Genomic DNA, 22,489 nt, shown 5'->3' with positions numbered 1-22,489 from the left:
GCCTCTCTTTCGTCCACTTTTGTCTTTACGCAACGTTACTCGACCTCGCCTCTCCTTCACTGAACACAACTCCCCCTCCTCCTCCATCGCTTCACCTGCAGGCAGCGACAAGATGGACACGGCAAATCTCCGTTAATGAGTTACTGCGCATCGCCCCGTGCGTGGGCCTGGACGGCGTCAACGTGTTAACGAGCTAACCACGCTAACGAGCTAGCCACGCTAACGCCATGCACGGCCTGAAATCCTTTCATTTTCTCAAAAGTTGACTGCGTGCCTTTTGTATGAATTCTGGTTGTGCTTGATGACCGCAAACCGATTTTATGTGATACACAGCGCTCAGCAATCTGTCAAAAAATGTTTTAGTTCGCCTTTGGTAAGCTACGGAGCTGCACCGCTTGATGGATTGTCGGAGCATTACGGCTACCGAGGAGCCTCGCGGAGTAATACGTACTGTGCTTCAACGTAATATTACCGTATTTTGTGTGTATAAGAACCATAAATGGCACCTGTTCAGAGACATGGTTACGAAGCGGATTTCAAACTCCAGGCTGTCAGTCAGCAGTAGAAGTTGGGAACAGAGCAGCTGTGAAATCTCTCTTTGTTATTATGCTCAGCGTCTTTTAGTTTACATTTTGACTGCACAATTGTGAGCTCTTTGTTATGCACAAAACAACATAGTTTTCTTTTATTTATAGAGCATCATTCTTTAATAAATGCTCATAATTTATTTTTGAGTAGTTTTTTTCATGTACATCTATGCTGTATGTTAATAAAATTGCCTGTGTGACATCTGGGACACAGCTTTGACTAAGAATTCTTTTTGTTCTTACTTTATGGCTTTAAAAAGATATCGAGATATATATCTTATATCGCCATCCAGCTAAAAAATATCGAGATATGAATTTTGGGTCATATCGCCCAGCTCTAATATGTATGTGCTCCTCACTTTCAGAGGGTGAGTACAAGCACCATGCATACAAAAGTCAGTTTGTATTAGACCAGAAAAGCAGTAAAGTGCTTTAGAATACAAGCCACGTTTTCCAGCATTTCTTTTGGAACATTTATAACAGACGTGTTGACAAAGGTATGAATTGGTTAATGCATTACAATTAAGCTCATTAAAGGATGATGTTTTGAAAAGAAATCAGTCTTTGTACGTGTCATGTTCAGTGATGGGAATAACGGCGTTACTTTTTTCTGTAACGAGTAATTAACTAATTACTATTTTTATCGTTACAATGCTGTTACCGTTACTAACAAGAAAATGCGGTGCGGTCGCGTTACTATTTTTCAACAAACAGATGGTTGAAGCTGTGTTTAGCTTACTGCACCTTATATCAGTTGCATGGAAGTAGCTGTCTACGTAAGTAATCTGGGCAATACAGCTTTAAGCAGCTGCACACGCTCCCACGGACGGCAATCACTTTCTGCCCAACGATCACTTTTTGGCACAACACCTGGAGCTAACGGGCAAAACAATCGCATGAGTGCTGCTGTTTAACTGAGGAAGAATTAAGTAGTCGTGGTAAGCCAATCACATGACCACTTTAAGATGACAAAGCAACAAGGTGATATATACCAGTTTTTAAATTGTGTTGATAGGCCACGTAAAACCAGAGTCATGATAAACAATATATACGCAGCGTTTTTTCCTCAATAGCTTCGTCACGTTTACTGTCTAAGGACAGCACTGGCAAGCACTCTCTGCTTATGACCAAAAAAACCCCCCAAAAAACAAAAAACAGCCCGTTCGTGTTGGTGGAAAAATGCACCATGTCGACCAATCAAAAAATGATATGACAACATGACATTTGGTTGTTGTGTAGCCGACTGGCTCTGCTGGAGCCAGTCGGCAAGCTTGGGAGTCACTGCACCTAGCGCCCTGATTACCACTGGGACCACTGTTACCCTCACCCTTTTTTATATATACGTGTGTGTGTTTATATGCTTGTATAAACATTTGTATATACAAGCATGTAAACACATGGATGTGTGTATATATAGATGTCTTGTAATCTTTAATTTTCTTTTATTTAGACTATGTATCCCTCTATTCAGCACTTTTACCAACACTTGGTGTCTTTTAAAAGTACTATACAAATAAAGCTGACTTGACTTGACTTCTTTCAGTACAGGCTGACATTAATCTTGTCCTAATCAAAATGCTTCCAAACCGCAGCGATTCAATATATGTTGTGTGTTTCACTTCTTACCTTGTAAGTTCACCACATTTGGATGCAGAGAGAGTTTGGTCTGCAGCCCTGGTGAGTTGTGAGTGGCTGATAATTCCTAGACCCAGGAAGGAGTATTTCTGGTCAACTCATGAAGGAAGAAACCTTTCATTTCTGATCTCTACTGCATAAATACTTTTTTGTATGGTAAAGAAAAAAACTATTCTGTTTGCTGCTTCACATTACCTTGTTGCCTCAGTCAGCTTTGAGCTGAGAGTGTGTATGCATATGTGCCTGTGTCCAAACATATGTGCGCTTATCTTTACATGCTGATAACATCCTTCTATAGATGCATAAAGGTTTTATGACCGGCAGGCTTGCCAGCAGGACTGTCTCTCTGAGTTACATGTTAACCTATAACTGTGTATTAGCAAGGTCAGACAAAGCAACATTATCTCTCTTTCCAGTAGAAGTTGCTGTTTGCTGTTTACCATGTATTTCAAGGCTAATTAGCGTGTAATAAAAAGCTAATGACAGGGTGTTTAGAGCTGACAGTAAGTGGGACTTCTCTCAAGAGAATGATGCTATTTTTCTGTGTGGCTGATGTGGTGTGTGTGGCAGACATTTAGCTGACATAAGCTTGTAGGGTTTGCTGGTATAGTAACAACATAGCAATTATGCAGCAGAAAGATGAAAATTTATTTTAAGCTCACATTGTTTGCAGTGTTTATGAGGAGATCTGAAGAGATGGAAAGTTTGATGAATAATTATCGTTTTGAAACTTTTATATCCTCAGAAACTACATCTGTCCAACAATGACAAAATAATATCAAATACAGCTCAGAACTTTCAACTGTTTACATTTTTCAGCAGATGGAGTCTAATATTAAGCTTAATGCTATTGTTGTGTACTGTTGAATGAAAAAAGGTGCTAAAGTTTTTTCTTATTTCTTTAAATTAGACAAAACTGGCATGTTGAGGTGCCCAATTCTTACAGAGGGATATTTGCAGCATTTGAATTAATGAAGGTATTATATAGTCTATGTTATAATTATCAGAATACAGAACTCGTAACATGCAAGGGTTAAACCTCTGCTACAGAGCTCGTGCTCCAACTGCCCATCTGCAGCTCGCTTTGCAAAGGAGCTGCACCCATATAATATCACACATAAACCCATACACATTTGTTCAAGGTAATTACGGATGTGTATTATGTGACTTTTACATTTAGCAAATGAAAACCCAAGTGTAAAATCTATGGGAGCTCTTGCTTTGGCACAGCATGAACAACACCTCCCTCTGTACCATTCGCCTTGCTAGCTTCCAGACACCATTTGTGCAATGTGTGAGAGACATTTTGTTGCTCAGCTTTTTCTCTGAGTGACTGTAACATACAGTAGTGTGAGAAAATGTTTGCCCCCTTCCTCATTTCTTTGCAGCAACAGCTGCAATCAAGCCTTTGTGATCACTGACAATGAGTCTTTTACAGTACAGTGGAGGAAATTTGGCCCACACATCTTTGTTGTAATTCAGCTACATTGGAGGGTTTTTTAAGCATGAACTGTCTTTTTAAGGTCATGCCAGGGCATCTCAATTGGATTCAGGTCAGGACTTTGACTAGGCTAGGCAAAGTTTTTGTTTTGTTTCTCTTAATCCATTCAGAGGTGGACTTGCTGGTGTGTTTTGGATTGATGTTCTTCTGCAGAACCCAATTGTGCTTCAGCTTGAGGTCATAAACAGATGACCAGACATTCTCTTTCAGGATGTTTTGATAGACAGCAGAATTCGTGGTACCATTTACCACAGCAAGTCGTCTAAGTCCTGAGGCAGCAAAACCACCCCAGACCATCACATGTATTTTACTGTTGAAATAATGATCGCTTCCTGAGAGCTGTGTTATTTTACGCCAAATATTATGGGACACACACCTTCTAAAAAGTTCAACTGTCTTATCAGTCCACATAGTATTTTCCCCAAAGTCTTTGGGGATCATCAAGATGTTTTCTGGCAAAACTGAGAGGAGCCTCTATTTTCCTTTTGCTCAGCAGTGGTTTTCGTCTTGGAACTCTGCCATGCAGGCCATTTTTGCCCAGTCTCTTTCTTATGGTGGAGTCATGAACCCTGACTGAGGCAAGTGAGGCCTGCAGTTCTTTGGTTGTTGTTCTGTGGTCTTTTGTGACCTCTTGGACCAAAATTACTCCAGGAGCTGCGCTCTTGGGGTGAATTTGGTCAGCTGGCCACTCCTGGGAAGTTTCACCACTGTTCCATGTTTTCGCCATTTGTGGACAATAGCTCTCACTGTGGTCTGCTGGAGTCCCTCAGCTTTAGAAATGGCTTTATTACATTTTCCACACTGAGAGATCTCGGTTATTTTGTTTCTCATTTGTTCATGAATTTCCTTGGATCATAGCATGGTGTCTGTCTTTTGAGAACCTTTTGGTCTACTCCACTTTGTAAGGCAGGTCTTATTTATGGGATTTCTTGATTGAGAACAGGTGTGGCAGTAATCAGGCCTGGGTGTGGCTAGAGAAATTGTACTCAGCTTTCCAAAGATGTGATACGTCACAGTTAATTTATGTTATAACTGTGTGCAACAAGGTGCTTTATGTTGTAAGGTAAAAACATTACAGTAATACAAAGAAAACAGAGAAAACCCTAACAATCATGAGCAAGTACTTTGGCGACAGTGGCAAGGTTTCTTCCTTCTAACAAAAAAACGTCCAGAAAAACCAAGCTCGGGGGGGGGGGGGCATCTGCTTGTGCAGCAGATGTTGAGTGTGAGGGCAGGAAGACAGGCTGTAGAAGAGAGCCAGCGATTAATAATAACATTAATAAATGCAAATTGAGTGTTTCTTCTTCACTCATCTTTTTTCAGTCCATTATACCTCTGTTAGCTACACTGCTAGCAGTTTTTCAGCTTCCACTGCTTTGTCATTTGCCATTGCTCATTTTGTGAGCAGCAGCTAACCTGTCTGCTATAAATTTTGGCAGAACCATGCTTTTCAGGAAATGTATTGAGACAGCAATAAACCTAAAATTGTGAACTGGTACTACATAAATAAAATTAATGGTAGTAGTATTTCAGATGTTGCAATGACAGAATCCCTTAAATTGTTTCTACTTCAAGTACAAATAGAGAAAAACAACCATTTGTATGTATTATTACTGTATTAGCTAAGATATGTAGTGACTCTGCCAAAAGTGAACAAAAACAGATTGGAAGGGTTATTTCAGTACTGAGGCATAATTAGTGTGCCTCCCAACCAGTAAAGCTCACAGAGTTTTTCAGCATCAAAGTTTCCCAACAATCATCTTCCATCCCACCTCCACCATCACTTACTGAAGCTGACACCAAGTTGACAGTTTAATAATGTCAGAGAAAAATAAGAAAAAGTGATATTTTCTGCATTTCTCTTAGGATTATCGTCAAATTTTTCACTCATGAATGACTACTGAATTTTATTTAAATGCACGCTTAGGTTTCCATTTGTATTGTTTCAATTTGGGGCCACTGTTGCCAAGCTAAATAGGTTTACTTTCAACAGAAAGTAAATACTCTTTCAGAAGACTCGGAAACCATCTGCCTTTCCCACTCCATCTCTTTATCCCTTGTGGTGAAAGTGCTTAATCACCAAAATGCAGACTATTGTGGTAGTCTTACAGCTACAGCATGGCTTTTACTGGAACTGGTTTCAGGCCAAAAGTGCAGATTGGCACATACTTGTGGCTGCTTACTTACACAACACAGTATTTTCTTTTTTAATAAAAGAGAGAACACATTGAAAAAAGTAGCTACTTTGCATTTGAAACCACATCTGGCTTACTTTTGGTGATATTACATGGTTTTGAAATATAGTACTGCAATTTTCAAGTAATTTAGAAAAAGGGTTATGATAGGGTCAAAGTATAGTAGCAATTTGTCTCTGCAGTTATGTTCTATAGTATTTTGATGATGATACAATTCTTCCTAGCCATATAATTGTTTTGTTCCTTGACAAACAACCACAGCTTTTTTTTTTCTAAAAGTAGCAGTTGATTGTCGGTATCCACATACTGCACAAGGATGATGTAAGTTTCATTATGGCTGCCAAGTAACTGCACTCAGCTGGGTCATCTCTTTCACCATCTCTACTTCTCTAATGGTTAGCTATGGCTATTAACTATGGTTAATTGGCAGAGACTGTGAATGAAAAGAATCCCCCCTCCTGTTGCTGACGTTTCTCTCTTTGTCTCTGCCTTTCTTTTTCTAGTCTGCTTCAGCATGGAGTTATGATGGAATGGATATGAATATGAGCCAGTGGGAAGGCATCCGAGCCCCTCTTCTCCGCCTGGCCTTGCTGCTGCTGTTGGTATTCTTGAAGTCACCACTCTGCAACGGTCAGAACACCCATGGGGCTCCTCAAGATGAATCTCACTTCAGCTTCACTCAGCCTGTCTACCATGCCACAATTTATGAAAACTCAGCAGCACGCACCTATGCCAACAGTAAAATTAAAATGGGCATCCACCTCGTCCAGCACTCCTGGGAGATCCGCTACAGAATCACCTCAGGTGACGATGAAGGTTTTTTCAAGGCAGAGGAGTATGTACTCGGAGACTTCTGTTTCTTACGCATAAGGACTAAAGGTGGTAATGCCGCCATCTTGAACCGAGAGATTCAGGATAATTATGTATTGACAGTGAAAGCTTCTGTCAAGGGAGAGGCTCTTCTTGAGACCTGGACTAAAGTCAGTATTCAGGTTTTGGATATGAATGACCTCCGGCCCTTGTTTTCACCTACCACATACTCTGTCACCATAGCAGAGAGCACCCCTCTCAGAACTAGTATAGCACAAGTTACTGCCACAGATGCAGATATCGGTTCCAATGGAGAGTTTTACTATTTTTTCAAGGAAAAAACTGAACTGTTTGCTGTACACCCAACTAGTGGAGTGGTTACTCTCAGTGGAAGGCTTAATGTTGATGAGCAGAATCGTTATGACTTAGAAATTCTGGCGGTGGACCGTGGCATGAAGCTTTATGGAAATAATGGTATCAGCAGCACAGCCAAACTTTTTGTCCATGTAGAGCGTGTAAATGAACATGCTCCACTCATGAATGTCCTCACCCACAGCCCCTCATGGCTGGATAAAAATCTTGTGTATGCAGTGGTTACTGTTGAGGACCAAGATGAAGGGTTAAATGGAGAAATAGATTCCTTGGTCATTGTAGGAGGAGATCCCTCAGAGCAGTTTTTTGTTGACAGAACTAAAGAAGGAGAGTTTGCTATTAAAGCGTTTGAGTCAATAAGTCAAACATATCCTTATGGCTGTAATCTTAGCTTGCAGGCTAAAGACAGGGGCACCCCGCAGAAGTTATCTGCTGTTGAAGTCATCCAAATCAAGGTCGAAAAACATCAAAATTCAGATGCTAAATTTATGCAAGAGTTGTATGATGTCAGTTTAAATGAAATTTCACCTCCAGGTACACTTGTAGTGGCTGTTAAAATCACACCAGAGCCTGATGATGCAGAATATATCCTAACAACTTCTGCGGATTCATCCTTTTTTCAAATGAATACCCTAACAGGTGTAATCTCTACTGCTCGCTGGTTCACTCGGGTGTTCCAGGATGTCTTTAATCTTGAAGTAATGGAAATGGATAGTAATCTAAAAGTTAAAGTGAGGGTAACCATTGAGGATGCTAATGATCACACACCAACATTTGCTCAGTCCTCTTATGAGGTTTTTGTTAATGAAAGTGTACCAGTTGCAACCAGTGTATTAACAGTTTCTGCAGTTGATAAAGATAAAGGTGAAAATGGATACATAACTTACAGCATTTCCAGTCTTCAGCCATTACCCTTTAAAATCAATCAGTTTTCTGGTGTTATAAGCACCACTGAAGAGCTGGATTTTGAATCCTCATCAGAAAGCTTTATGTTCATAGTCAGAGCATCTGACTGGGGGTCTCCTTACAGACGAGAAAGTGAAGTAAATGTAACAATCCATCTAGAAAATGTAAATGATAATCAGCCGTTGTTTGAGAAGGTAGCATGCCAGGGGATTATTCCTGAGGATTTTCCAGTAAATGAAGTTATTACTACAATGTCTGCAATTGATATAGATGAATTAGAGTTAGTGAAATATAAGATCATTTCAGGTAACGAACAGGGGTACTTTGACCTCAACCCAGATTCAGGGGTTCTTGCACTGCAGCATTCTCTCTCAAGTGCCAATCCAAAGAGTGGTTTATTTAGTTTAAAAATAACTGCCACTGATGGTGAGAGCTTTTCTGATCCTATGTTTGTCAATATCTCAGTTGTTTATGGAAAATCTTCTTCCAAACGTTTCACATGTAAAGAAACAAATGTGGCTCAAAAATTAGCTGAAAAGTTATTGAAAAAGTCCAAAGCTAGCAATAAACCTAAAATTGAGGAAGGTTTTATTGACCTTTTTTCTGTGAATCGGCAGACGCCCCAGTTTGACAAAACATTTCCCACACATATTACTGTGCAGGAAGACCTTAAGGTAGGCTCAAGTGTTTTCAAGGTGAATGCCTATGATGGGGACACAGGTTTCAATGGTCAAATTCTATACTCTATTTCAGATGGAAATATTGATAACTGTTTTACCATTGACACACAGACGGGACTTATCAGTGTGTTTCTACACATGGACAGAGAAAAAAGAGATCGCTATCTCCTCAACTTAACTCTCTATGACCTTGGCCTTCCACAGAAAAGTTCCTGGCGGTTGCTTACTGTCTATATAGAAGATGCAAATGATAATACACCCCAATTTTTGCAAGAAGGAGGCTTTAGAATTGTCATACCTGAAAACATAGCCTTAGGTACTGACGTCATCCAGGTTGAGGCCATTGACAAAGATCTTGGGCCCAATGGTGAGATTGTATACTCTCTTTTGACAAGCACCACTCAGTTTGGTATCAATTCCACTAGTGGGATATTATATGTTGCTGGCCAACTAGACAGGGAGTTTGTCTCTACGTTTAACCTAAAAATTGAGGCTCGGGACAAAGCGGAGAAAGGAAGCCAGAAGTTTTCTGTGACCACACTGAAAATCATTTTGGAGGATGTAAATGACTGTCCTCCACTATTTATCCCTGCTGTGTACAGAACCAGGGTTCTGGAGGATCTCCCAATAGGAACAGTTGTAGCCTGGTTAGAAACTCTGGATCCAGATTTGGGGTTGGGAGGCCAGGTTCGGTACTCCCTAGCCAGTGATTATAATGGATGGTTTGAAGTCGACAGGGCAAATGGAGTTATTCGACTCACAAAGGAGCTGGACTATGAGACACAGCAGTTTTACAACCTTACTGTAAAGGCCAAAGACAAAGGAAGGCCTGTTTCTCTTCTTTCTGTTACCTTTGTGGAGGTGGAGGTTGTAGATGTGAATGAAAACCTCTATGCCCCATACTTTTCTGATTTTGCTTTGACTGGATTAGTTAAAGAAAATGCCCGGATTGGAACCACTCTACTCCAGGTCACAGCTAATGATGATGATGCTGGCAGAGATGGAGAAGTTCAGTACTCCATTCGAGATGGGAGTGGGCTTGGAAGATTTGCCATAGATGAAGAGACAGGTGAGTTTTCTTTGAAAATGATCTTGTGTGTCATGCTTTTAGTCATTGCAAATGAGAATTATTGCATAACAGTTTGAATTATGGTTTTAAAATACTATATGGTTGTATAAAATTGTCTAGTGTTGTAACGTTCTTGTTACTGAAGTGCATTGTTTTAACTTAAATAACCAAAGAAGTCAATACAGCGTGAGTTGGGTAACACAGTAACCTACCGTGCATTTTCAGATATAAAATCTGCACAAATTGGCTGTTTAGTTATTTTCGCATTATTGTTAATACTCTAGCTGCAGCATTTGGATTAACTAGAGTTTTTTTCAGGGAACTTTTAGAACACCCTGATAATAATTAATTAAAATAGTCCCCGCTAGAAGTAATGAATATGGAATATGAAGATATTGTGCAGATAAAAAATAGCAGGACCAGGACACAGTGACAAAAAGTGGGCTACTGGATCAAAAAGGCATAAATGAATATAATGAGAATAGGGCACTGTTGGAATGATACTACAGATGTAACTCCAATGGAAGGGTTTACATGAAGACGATGTGAGACCTATGGAGTCTTTGACACTGAACATCTGGACTAATGGAGAAACAACTAGTAGCTCAGTGCTCCAACATCTAGAAGAAGATTGACGAGGTACAACACAAAGGGAGAGCCAGGATGTCAGGTCAGGGGGAGATATCATCATCCCGGTCTTTTAAAATTGGGTACCAAGCCCCAAGAACAACTGATGCGTTGACGGTGTTGAGTGTGAGAGGAGCTGACCTAAGTGATAGCCAGATTAGCCATGATCCTAAGTGGCCAACTACCAAGACTATGTTAAGTATCCTCTGAAGGGTACTAAATGAAGGAAGTAAATGTAGCATTATGGACAATACCTACTGTGACCACCACAGAAACAACCTACAATCTACACCATAACATGGAATTACTATCTATCTGCATTTGCTGGAGAGTGGAGCTAACTGAAGCCTTTGAAGCATCTGTGTGCTCCATGGATCTGAAGTCTGAGAGTTGGCTTTGGTTGCAGAGCAATTAGCAGGGCAAGAAGTTACCAATGTCCGGGAGCTTTTTGCCTCTGTATTTGTGCAGAGTCTTTGGTTGTAGAGCAATTAGCAGGGCCAAAAGTTACTAATTTCCAGGAGCTTTTTGCCTCTGTATTTGTGCAGAGTCTTTGGTTGTAGAGCAATTAGCAGGGCCAAAAGTTACTAATTTCCAGGAGCTTTTTGCCTCTGTATTTGGGTAGATGGTGGAGCAGGGTTAGGGTCCCTGGTCTCATCCCTGGCTGCTGGAGTCTGCATGCCAAAGTAGTCTAAGGCAAGATACTGAACTTGATGGTATTGGGTTTTCTACCCAATATTTTGAGCTTATTCTGTACTTATTATTCATTTATTTGGAATTAGACTTTCATGTTGTCCCCTTTGAAGGTAGTCATTGGCCCACTATACCCCACTGAGAGTTCAGATGTGAAACCATTGAGTCCTTGTTACAATCCTTGTTACAAGCCATCATAAGACCTATTGAGGTCACCTGAGGCAAGGTGTGAGTAGTTAAAGCTGTTGGACTAGACTACAGCATTTACGCCCCACATGTAACAATGTGAATGAGCCTTGGCCAGCCTGGTGAATGAGCCTGTTCCTTCCTTGGACCACTATTGATAGATATGCCTCTTTTCCACTCTGCTCGACTTGAATTGACTCTACTGGGATTTGTCAATCCCTAAGGAAATTATGTGGAAATTAAAGGAAAATGACAAACTATGCTGATTGTGATTCTGATTAAAATTACGTACAACCTCAATGTAGGTGGGTTTGTTATAGCAACGTGGCCCAAAAGACCTGTGACGTAATTTGAATGTGATACAGGGGAGATCGAGCTGTATGTGATACAGGGGAGATCGGGCGACCGTGGCTCAGGGGCTCAGGGGGTTGGGAAGCATATCTGCAACCGGAAGGTCGCCGGTTCGATCCCCGGGCTCTCTGTCCTAGTCGTTGTGTCCTTGGGCAAGACAGTTTACCCTACCGCCTACTGGTGTTGGCCAGAGGGGCCGATGGCGCGATATGGCAGCCTCGCCTCTGTCAGTCTGCCCCAGGGCAGCTGTGGCTACAACAGTAGCTTGCCTCCACCAGTGTGTGAATGTGAGAGTGAATGAATAGTGGCATTGTAAAACGCTTTGGGTGCCTTGAAAAGCGCTATATGAAATCCAATCCATTATTATTATATCTACTGCTAAACGGATCACCTCTATTGTCTGCCAAGGCTGCACTGCAGGCTTCTCTGCTCTATATTTTAATTAACTGACACCACTGAGTTTAGCGTGGACATCCCAAAGGATCTTAGCGCTGTCATTCTTAACCACCCTCTACCTTTTTGTGTACACAAAATGATAATGCCTGTGTCTTGTATGAGAGTTGTCAAAGAACCAATAACCACTTGTGGAGAGCTACAGGAAGACCTGGAATCACCGGGGTGACGTAGGAGCAGCGACATGTAAAGACGCGTGGCTGAGTTGCTCTGCGGGGATGCACTATTTTTTCTCATACAAATACTGTGACATTGGGCACTAACACGTTATCTCTCGTCAGCAGAGTTACCACTGCAAACATGCGCATCACTCAAGAGAACTTTGCAACAATGTCAGGGTCTAAAAGTACCAGAAAGACTGATGGAGCCAAGGCCACTGACAGCCGTGCTAATGGCTGCCATAGCTAGCTTGGAGAAAAACGTAGTCGCCAAAATTTCTACGCTGGAAGCAAAAGTTGAGACCAAGTGCCAAGCTCTCAATGACCTGATCGATTCGCTTCACAGCAATGTTTCTGACCAAATAGATGAAGTGCGGACTGAACTTTGTGCTAAGATTGATGCTCTAGCTACTACCTGCACTGACCACCACGGCTGGCTAACTAGCCTGGAAGAAGCTGCAAACACATATTCGGACCGGGTTGTGGACTTGGAGAAGCAAGTTAACGATCTGAAAGAAATTGTTTTAGCTCTTTCGGACAAGACCGAAGATCTTGAGGGGAGACAGCACAGATGCAACATTCGAATACTTGGCGTGAGGGAGCACTTTGAGACTGGGACACGCCCTGTCAACTCTGTGGCCCAGCTACTAAAGGAGGTACAAGGATATTTACTCATCTGTCGACTTTCAAATCGGATATTGTTTTTCTACAGGAGACACATCTGCGTTCCACGCAAAGCAATAGGTTGACACAAAGTTGGGTCTCCCAGGTTTACCATTCTGGATTTAGCTCTAAATCGCGGGGGGTTGCCATTCTCGTAAGAAAAAATTTTCCTTTCATCACTTCAAATGTAAAATGCGATGTGAATGGTTGCTTTCTGATAGTTACTGGCAAGCTCCATAACACTCCAGTTATTTTGGTGAATACTTATGCACCAACTTGGGACAATCCAAAAATTTTTATAAGACTGATTGGCCTGCTGCCAGATTTAAATACGCATCCCCTGATTATGGGTGGGGATTTGAATCTGGCACTCGATCTCCACCTTGACAGGTCTAAGCCATGTCAGTCTACTGGGATCTCCAGATCAGCGACCGTTCTGAATACATTTCTTCAAAATTATGGCATCTCAGATCCACTGCGTATCACTGAGCCCTTAGCAAAATACTATTCCTTCTTCTCCCCTGTGCATCATTCGTATTCAAGGATTGATTATTTTCTTTTGGATAATCTCCTTATCCCAAGGGTCACCATGTGTAAATACCATACAACTGTAATTTCTGATCATGCACCAGTGCAGGTTGATATCTCATTTCTAAATGTGTGCTCAAGGCAGCGCTTCTGGACATTTGACTCAACGTTAATGTCAGATGAGGAGTTTTGCAAGTTCATTGAATACTACATCAAGCTTTTTCTAGAAATGAATAACACTCCAGATGTTTCAAAATTTATAATTTGGGAGTCGCTAAAGGCATATTTGGAGGGGCAATTAATTATCTCTTTTATGTTTTATAAGAATAAAAAACGAAACGAACGGCTTCGACAACTGACAGAACTTATAGCAAACACTGACACACAATATGCCACCCGTCCAACTGCTGATTTATATAAGCAGAAGGTACTGCTGCAGTCTGAATTTGACACACTCTCAATTAAAGAAACCTAAAAGCTTTTACTTAGATCAAGACATCATATATACAAGCATGGTGAAAAAGCAGGTAGGTATCTTTCACATCAGCTTTGTCAATCCACTACAGCCCAATCTATACCCGACATACAGTTAGACTCCAGTCAGATGGTAGCACACCTTGATGGAATTAATGCTGCTTTCAAGCTATTTTATCAGGATCTCTATACTTCCTGCACTGATTATTCAGAGGCTGACTTGGACTCCTTCTTGGGAAACATAGATACTCCCACTATTACCCAGACCAACGTGAGCTACTGGAAATCCTTATTACCACTGCGGAAATATTGCAGGCAGTTAATTCCTTGCAAAATGGCAAGGCACCTGGCCCAGATGGCTTCTCATGTGATTTCTATAAACACTTCGCCGGCAAGTTAGTCTCTTTACTTTCTGAGGTTTTTTCAGAAATTCAGGCAACAAGCAAGTTGCCACAAACTCTGTCCCAAGCCACAATCTCTGTAATACTGAAAAAAGACAAGGATCCTCAAAAATGTGGATCCTATCGCCCCATTAGTCTACTGAATGTGGATTATAAGATCGTCACAAAGGCTCTTGCACTTTGTATTGAGAAGGTAGCACCTTCTATTATACACGAGGACAAAACAGGCTTTATAGTGAACCGTCAGTCATATTTCAATATCAGACGGCTGATAAATATCCTATATTCTGACCATTCAGTTGATCACCCTGAGATGATAGTTTCACTAGATGCCAAGAAGGCTTTTGACTGTGCGGCTTTGGTTCTAATTTTATGTCATGGATCAGGACTTTGTACTTAGCGCCCCTGTCTTCAGTCGGCACCAATAACGCTGTTTTGGAATACTGTCCCCTACTAGAGGCACCCGCCAGGGATGCCACTTAAGCCCCTTCCTATTCAATCTGGCAATAGAGCCACTTGGGGCAGCATTGAGAGCGGAACCCAGAATAAGGGGATCACTAGGGCAGAGGTTCCCAAAGTGTGGGGCCCGCCCTCTAGGGGGGGCACAGAGCCATTGCAGGGGGGTCGTGGGAAGAAAAGCAAAAAAAAAAAAAAAAAAAAAGAACACTTGGACACTGCTAGCATAGTGGACAGGTTTTTGACGGGGCTCCCACACAAACGCAAAGCAGGAGATGAAGCATCGCCAAATATGTTTCCAAACCAACTTCCTTCCAAGCCAAAGACTAGAAAATATGGTGAAGCGCATCTTGTCTTTGGCTTCACCTGAACAAGTGCCAAAGTAGGTCTCCCCTGCAGAATTGGTTTTCCCTGCGTCGGGAGCATGCACTGGGCTCTCCAAATCACAGACAAACAGTATCCCACATTCTTGATTTTTAGGTCACAAACACTTCTTGTAATGACTAACTACTCCTGACATTTTGGAGATGTAAGCTCTTTATACACTAAAGTTACAGTGGGATACAAACAATATCAGGCTGATCCTTCCACAGTTTGTTCCCCCGGTTCAAATCACGGACAAACAGTATCCCACAGTTGTTTATGTTTTTGAACCCATTTACACAGAGAGGCATTTTTTGATAAATGTATTGATAGCAATGTTGAATATTATTACACAGGAAAAAAACAACTACACGTATAATGCTAGCAAAAAAAGTTTGGGAACCACTGCGCTAGGGGAAACACTATTCATAAGTGCTCTTTGCATGCAGACGACCTCTTTCTGTATATTACAGACCTGGAGGCATCAATTCCTTCAGCTCTGGACCTCATTGGATCCTTTGGCAGTCTGACTGGTTACAGATTGAACCTGGCTAAAAGCACACTGTTTCCTATTAACCGTCTGGCAAAGGAGGCTGACTACTCAACCTTTCAATTTAGATTGGAACACTCATTCACCTATTTGGGTATTCAAATCACCGACACTTATCAGGATCTTTTTAAACAAAATTTTACCCCTTTATTAGAGAAAACAAAATCGGATTTGGCACACTGGTCATATTACACATCTCTCTTGCTGGGCGAGTCAACACAATTAAAATGGTGTTGTAATGGACAAAAAAGTTCCAAGAATCCGTAAATCCCTGTTACAGTGTTCTAAGTCAGAGGGTGCCTGGCCCTACCAAACTTTTAGTATTCTTATTGGGTTGCCAATATTGTGAAATTGTTCACCTGGATGCGGGCTTTTAAGGAAGGCAAGGGCCACTTTGGTCCTCTATGGAGCTAGATGGTAATCTCACTATATACCCTGTTGCAATAATGTGTTCAAGCCTACCAGTCAGTTGCAATGTTAATTTTAAAAATCCTGTGGTTAAGAACTCTCTTAATGTTTGTTTTCAGTATCGGGCTGAGGCGGTCGCTTGTCTGCTCCCCTATTGTGTCAAATCATCTTTTTTTTACCAGCTCTGAGCGCTGCAGGGTTCAAGGTTTGGTACAGCAGGTGAATTACCTTTTTCTCTGAGCTGTTTGTTAAAGGGTCATTTTCATCTTTTGAAACATTATCTAAAGATTTTGGAATCCCAAAGACTTACTTCTTTAGATACTTACAAGCCCGTAGCTTTGCAGTTAAACACTTTACTTCTTATCCAAGTCTACCCACTGACTGTCCACTTGAGGACTGTCTGCAATTTCGACTTATTGCTAGAGGCCATATCTCTCAAATATATAGCACATTTCAGCATACAAAGGCAGACTCCGTGTCCAAAGCCAAAAACGCATGGGAACTGGACTTAAACCTCCAGATCTTGGACGACCTATGGGACCTCAGTGTTAGCAGGATCCATGAATCCTCAATCTCTATACGGCATTTTGTAATACAGTTTAAAATCCTTCACCAGGCGTACTTAACCAAACCTAAACTAGCCAAAATATATAATACCGCTGATGATGGATGCAGTTTGAGAGGGTCTCAAAATAATTACTACAATTCCCGGTCATCCGTTATTGAATATGTGGAGAAGTTGTCATTTACTGAAGTATGATGTAATACTGCTTTTATCTGTGGGGTTTTTTTTCTTTAAAACCACCTACTCAAGCCAACAAGAACTGCACACAATGCAGCCCTCCCCTTCCCCCTTTTATTTATTTATTTATTTATTTTATTTAATTGTTGTTGTTTTCTACCCTGTTCACATGGTAGTATTTCTTGTTTGTGTGCATATATTATACATTTTCCTGCATCCAACTGGTTCGCGCAACCTGTTTCACAATGGCAATGTTTGTAATCGCAACTCCAGTTAAATTTTTCTTTATTTTTATTAAACTGGAAAATTATAAATAAAGTTGTCAAAAAAGAAAGACCTGGCACAATTGTTTCAAAGAAAACAATAAGTTATGTAGTCCACTACCATGACCTGTATGCATGCTCACAACGCAAGACTCCATTGCTGGCAAAAGCATTTTGGAGTGCGTTTAAAGGTTGCTGAACAACAGCAGAATATAGTCTGGTCCAAAACTGAACTCGTTGAATGCCATAACACACACTATGTTTAGTGGTCAAATGTCACCCTAAAAATACCATACCAATAGTGAAGTCTGGAGGTGGGAATATCATGCTGTGGAGCTGTTTTTCAGACCTGAGCAATGCATGCAACTAAGTTTTCTATTCAGGAGGCATCTTGAAGCTGTCATCGCTAACAAAGGCTTTATATGAAGTATTAAATATTAAACTGATAGTTTGTCCTCTGGGCATAAAACCTTCTTCCTTTACTGTTATAAGTAGTTATTTAGCACTCTATATTTTCTGAGTCTGTTGTCTCTTTTTTTTCTTTTCTGTTTCTTAGTATAATAATGAGGTGGTGGGGTATGGAGAGGAAACCATAGCTTGCTCTTAATATGTGCATTAATATAGATATACTTGATGTACTGCTGTCTGTTGTAAGCTTAAGATCAGATGTCTTTCCTTTCTTGCACACATTCACATTTACACAAACATCCTGAAAACCAATAAGCTCTCCTTGCCATTCTTCCATCCACTCTGTTCAGCTCTTCACTAGAGCTGGGCGATATATCGAGTTCTTTTAAAAATATCGATATATTTTTATACGAGATATAAGATGTGACAATATCCTTTATATCGATATAGTCTATGTTACATTATAATTATAGTTGCGGAGCCGCAAGTTTGCCTCTCTTTCGTCCACTTTTGTCTTTACGCAACGTTACTCGACCTCGCCTCTCCTTCACTGAACACAACTCCCCCTCCTCCCCCATCGCTTCACCTGCAGGCAGCGACAAGATGGACATGGCAAATCTCCGTTAATGAGTTACTGTGCATCGCCCCATGCGTGGGCCTGGACGGCGTCAACGTGTTAATGAGCTAGCCACGCTAACGCCATGCACGGCCTGAAATCCTTTCATTTTCTCAAAAGTTGACTGCGCGCCTTTTGTATGAATTCTGGTTGTGCTTGATGACCGCGAACCGATTTTATGTGATACACAGCGCTCAGCAATCTGTCAAAAAATGTTTTAGTTCGACTTTGGTAAGCTACGGAGCTGCACCGCTTGATGGATTGTCGGAGCATTACGGCTACCGAGGAGCCTCGCAGAGTAATACGTACTGTGCTTCAACGTAATATTACCGTATGTTGTGTGTATAAGGACCATAAATGGCACCTGTTCAGAGACATGGTTACGAAGCGGATTTCAAACTCCAGGCTGTCAGTCACGCAGTAGAAGTTGGGAACAGAGCAGCTGTGAAATCTCTCTTTGTTATTATGCTCAGCGTCTTTTAGTTTACATTTTGACTGCACAATTGTGAGCTCTTTGTTATGCACAAAACAACATAGTTTTCTTTTATTTATAGAGCATCATTCTTTAATAAATGCTCATAATTTATTTTTGAGTAGTTTTTTTCATGCACATCTATGCTGTATGTTAATAAAAGTGCCTGTGTGACATCTGGGACACAGCTTTGACTAAGAACTCTCTTTTTGTTCTTACTTTATGGCTTTAAAAAAATATCGAGATATATATCTTATATCGCCATCGCCAAATGGAAGGAGTATGGCACAACTGTAAACCTACCAAGACAAGGCCGTCCACCTAAACTGGCAGGCCGAACAAGGAGAGCGCTGATCAGAAATGCAGCCAAGAGGCCCATGGTGACTCTGGACGAGCTGCAGAGATCTACAGCTCAGGTGGGGGAATCTGTCCATAGGACAACTATTAGTCGTGCACTGCACAAAGTTGGCCTTTATGGAAGAGTGGCAAGAAGAAAGCCATTGTTAAAAGAAAACCATAAGAAGTCCCGTTTGCCACAAACCATGTGGGGGACACAGCAAACATGTGGAAGAAGGTGCTCTGGTCAGATGAGACCAAAATGGAACTTTGTGGCCAAAATGCAAACGCTATGTGTGGCGGAAAACTAACACTGCACATCACTCTGAACACACCATCCCCACTGTCAAATATGGTGGTGGCAGCATCATGCTCTGGGGGTGCTTCTCTTCAGCAGGGACAGGGAAGCTGGTCAGAGTTGATGGGAAGATGGATGGAGTCAAATACAGGGCAATCCTGTCTGCAAAAGACTTGAGACTGAGGCGGAGGTTCACCTTCCAGCAGGACAACGACCCTAAACAGGGCCACAATGGAATGGTTTAAAACAAAACATATCCATGTGTTAGAATGGCCCACTCAAAGTCCAGATCTAAATCTAATCGAGAATCTGTGGCAAGATCTGAAAACTGCTGTTCACAAATGCTGTCCATCTAATCTGACTGAGCTGGAGCTGTTTTGCAAAGAAGAATGGGCAAGGATTTCAGTCTCTAGATGTGCAAAGCTGGTAGAGACATACCGTAAAAGACTGGCAGCTGTAATTGCAGCAAAAGGTGGTTCTACAAAGTATTGACTTAGGGGGCTGAATAATTACGCACACCCCACTTTTCAGTTATTTATTTGTAAAAAATGTTTCGAGTCATCTATGATTTTCGTTCCGCTTCTCACGTGTACACCACTTTGTATTGGTCTTTCACGTGGAATTCCAATAAAATTGATTCATGTTTATGGCTGTAATGTGACAAAATGTGGAAAGGTTCAAGGGGGCCGAATACTTTTGCAAGCCACTGTATCTGAATTCCCTGAATTGCATTGTGAGCATGTGTTGGAAAATCAGCTGGCAAACATCACTTTTGCGCTCTTCGCCACGATGGACCAGTACAGGGTCTACATCACTGGAGCCGCAGCACCAATCCATCTGTCAATCTCCCGCTCCCCTTTCCCCTCACTTGTGAACAAGATACTGAGATAGTTTAAACTCCTTCACTTGGGGCAGTAACTCATCCCTGACCCAGAGTGGGCATCCACCCTTTTCCGGCTGAGGACCATTGCTTCAGACTTGGAGGTGCTGATTCTCATTCCCGGCACTTCACACTTAGTTCATTGATTTTCATTTTAGAATTGGGAAAATGACTTGGAATTCTCTCTGAACTCTGAATCCAGGTAAGTAAATCCCAAAAAGTTCAGGAGAGGACAGTGGTAGTTTGAACATAGAGATGGTAGTGGTGATTGGAAAAGTGGTGGTGATGGTTCTCCTGAGCCTCCAACGAGGACAGACAAGGGTGCAGGCACCTGCTGGACACCAGCTACTCCCACCCAAGGAGTTGGTACAGGTGCGGAGGTCAGTTGTGTCCTGGCAGGCCTCACCTCAGGGACCACTGCTGTCCCCACCCGAGGAGCTGATCAGCAGAGCTACAGCCAGCCTGGAAAATAGAGCGTGGACCAGCTGGGCCCTAGCCACCCCTCACCTGAGAAACAGATACAGCTGCAGGGCAACGCTGAGCTGCAGCTGCCCTGCGAACAGGAGCACAAAGACACAGAGGAGCAGGCTCAGAAGAGAGACAGTCTTTGTGAGATTAGTTCTTTGCTCTGAATGAGCAGGTAAAAAACAGTCCTTTAAATTCACAGGCTGAACATAAACAGTCCTATTACTCCTGGCTCGGAAGAAGCAGAACAAAAAGAGGTTTTTGTATCCAAAACTAATAGTCTTTTAAATCTCCAGAGTTAGAACAGACCCCCTCAAAGTGAACAGTCTTAGCCTTCCCCAGCCAAGAAAAAGTTTGAGTTAAACACTCATTTTCATTTCTCTCACATAAAATCGCCCCAGAATAAACAGAACGACCTTAGGGGGAACAGAAAAAGTATCTTTGTCACTTACCCCAGCTGGCTGTTCAGAAGTCCCGGAATCTGGCTGAGGAGAGAGGCGCCGGTGAAGTGGATGCCGTTTCTTCTCGGATGAGGGAAAGGAGGTGACGGAGGAAACCAGTGATGGTGGAGAGATGAAGGCCTGCTCCTCATCCTCTGACCACATCGCTCCCAAAACAGGAGGCAGGTGAACAGGGTCCCGACCGACGTGTGGAGGGGAAGGAATTCCGCAGCCACGGCATGTAAATGCCTTTCCCCAGTGGCGGCCGCTGCTGCACCGTGGTGTGTGGCTGCTTCGCGGCAAGCTCTGTCCTCTGTTGCTTCGTGGAGAGCCCCATGCTCTGTCGCTGCTGCGTTGCAGAGGGCTCCGTGCCGGTACAAACATGAGGACAGAACTAAATCTTCACTAAACATGGGGGCACAGGAACCAAAACCTAAGTACTAGAAATCTCAAAGCAAGGAGAAGACCTTCATAAACCATAATGCAATAAAAAAAAAAAGAAAAGAAAAGAAAAAAAAGTACAAAACTCAAAACACTGGATCACAGACCCAGGACCGTGACACAACTGGAAATCAGGAACGCGAAAAACACTTTCTCAGACCACTGTAAATACTACCTGCTGTTTGCTATTATATCTTGTCAAACTGTTGGAATTTAAAAATTTGGATTTCTAAGTGTATTAAATGAGTTTCTTGTAACAAGCATGTATCAGCATTAACTTTAGTTAAGTGGGATATTTATTTATTTTGATATATTTCCCGAAGCCACGCACATTCCAATATACCAAATTAAGTTGCTGCATCATTACTTGTTACATGTCATGTTGTCATTGTATATTAAAGCAAGATGGGTATGTTTAGTAAAACATAGATGTGATTAAGTGTATGAATGTGTTAATGTGTGTACTTTATAATTCAGTTTCAGTCTACTTATAATTTTTAGCTGACTAAAACTAAAAGAATGTAGATGCCTAAATTATAACTACATTTTAAGGCAAATTTTTAGTCAAAAGACTGTGACTAAAACAAAACCAAAATTTGTGTCAAAATTAATAGGCTGGCTAGTTCATGAGTCAAGATTTTATTGCAGCAACTCAGAATGATACTCAGTAGTTTGTATGGGCCCCATGTGCTTGTTTACATGTCTGATAACGTTGGGCAAAGAATTGGGTACTGGGGCATCTCCTCTCAGATCTGGACCAGGGTATCACTGGACACCTCAGACTTGGACAGTCTGAGGTGCAGCCTGGCTGAGTCAGATGGAAAAAACATTGTCCCAGATGTATTCTGTTGGATTTAGGTCAGGCAAGCATGGGGACCAGTTAAAGGTATTAATTCCTTCATCCACCAAAAACTGCCTGCATACTCTCACTACATGAGGCTGGGCATTGTCAGGCCCCAGGAGGACCTTTACTAACACAGGGTCTGACAGAGGGTCCAAGGATTTCATGCTCATACCTAATGGCAGTCAGGGTGCCATTGCCTAGCCCATAGAGGGCTTCGTCAT

The 22,489-nt window shown here is 41.8% G+C and overlaps 1 protein-coding gene across 7 annotated transcripts in view; it reads left to right on the top strand.

Annotated features, from left to right (window-relative positions):
* The window catches only part of fat3a (FAT atypical cadherin 3a), a 183,660-nt gene that overhangs the window by 48,168 nt on the left and 113,003 nt on the right, over positions 1-22,489 (top strand). For all 7 annotated transcript variants that reach the window (XM_013267033.3, XM_025897978.1, XM_025897979.1 and 4 more), the window contains exon 2: positions 6,422-9,755. In XM_013267033.3, coding sequence (XP_013122487.2) covers positions 6,449-9,755 — 3,307 coding nt within the window. In that variant the 5' untranslated portion in view covers positions 6,422-6,448. The remainder of the gene's footprint in view (positions 1-6,421; positions 9,756-22,489) is intronic.

The sequence above is a fragment of the Oreochromis niloticus genome, linkage group LG14 (assembly GCF_001858045.2).
Source record: "Oreochromis niloticus isolate F11D_XX linkage group LG14, O_niloticus_UMD_NMBU, whole genome shotgun sequence".
NCBI classification, from domain to species: domain Eukaryota; kingdom Metazoa; phylum Chordata; class Actinopteri; order Cichliformes; family Cichlidae; genus Oreochromis; species Oreochromis niloticus.
The sequence above is the reverse complement of the archived record's forward strand: the minus strand, read 5'-3'. Positions and strand labels throughout refer to the sequence as shown.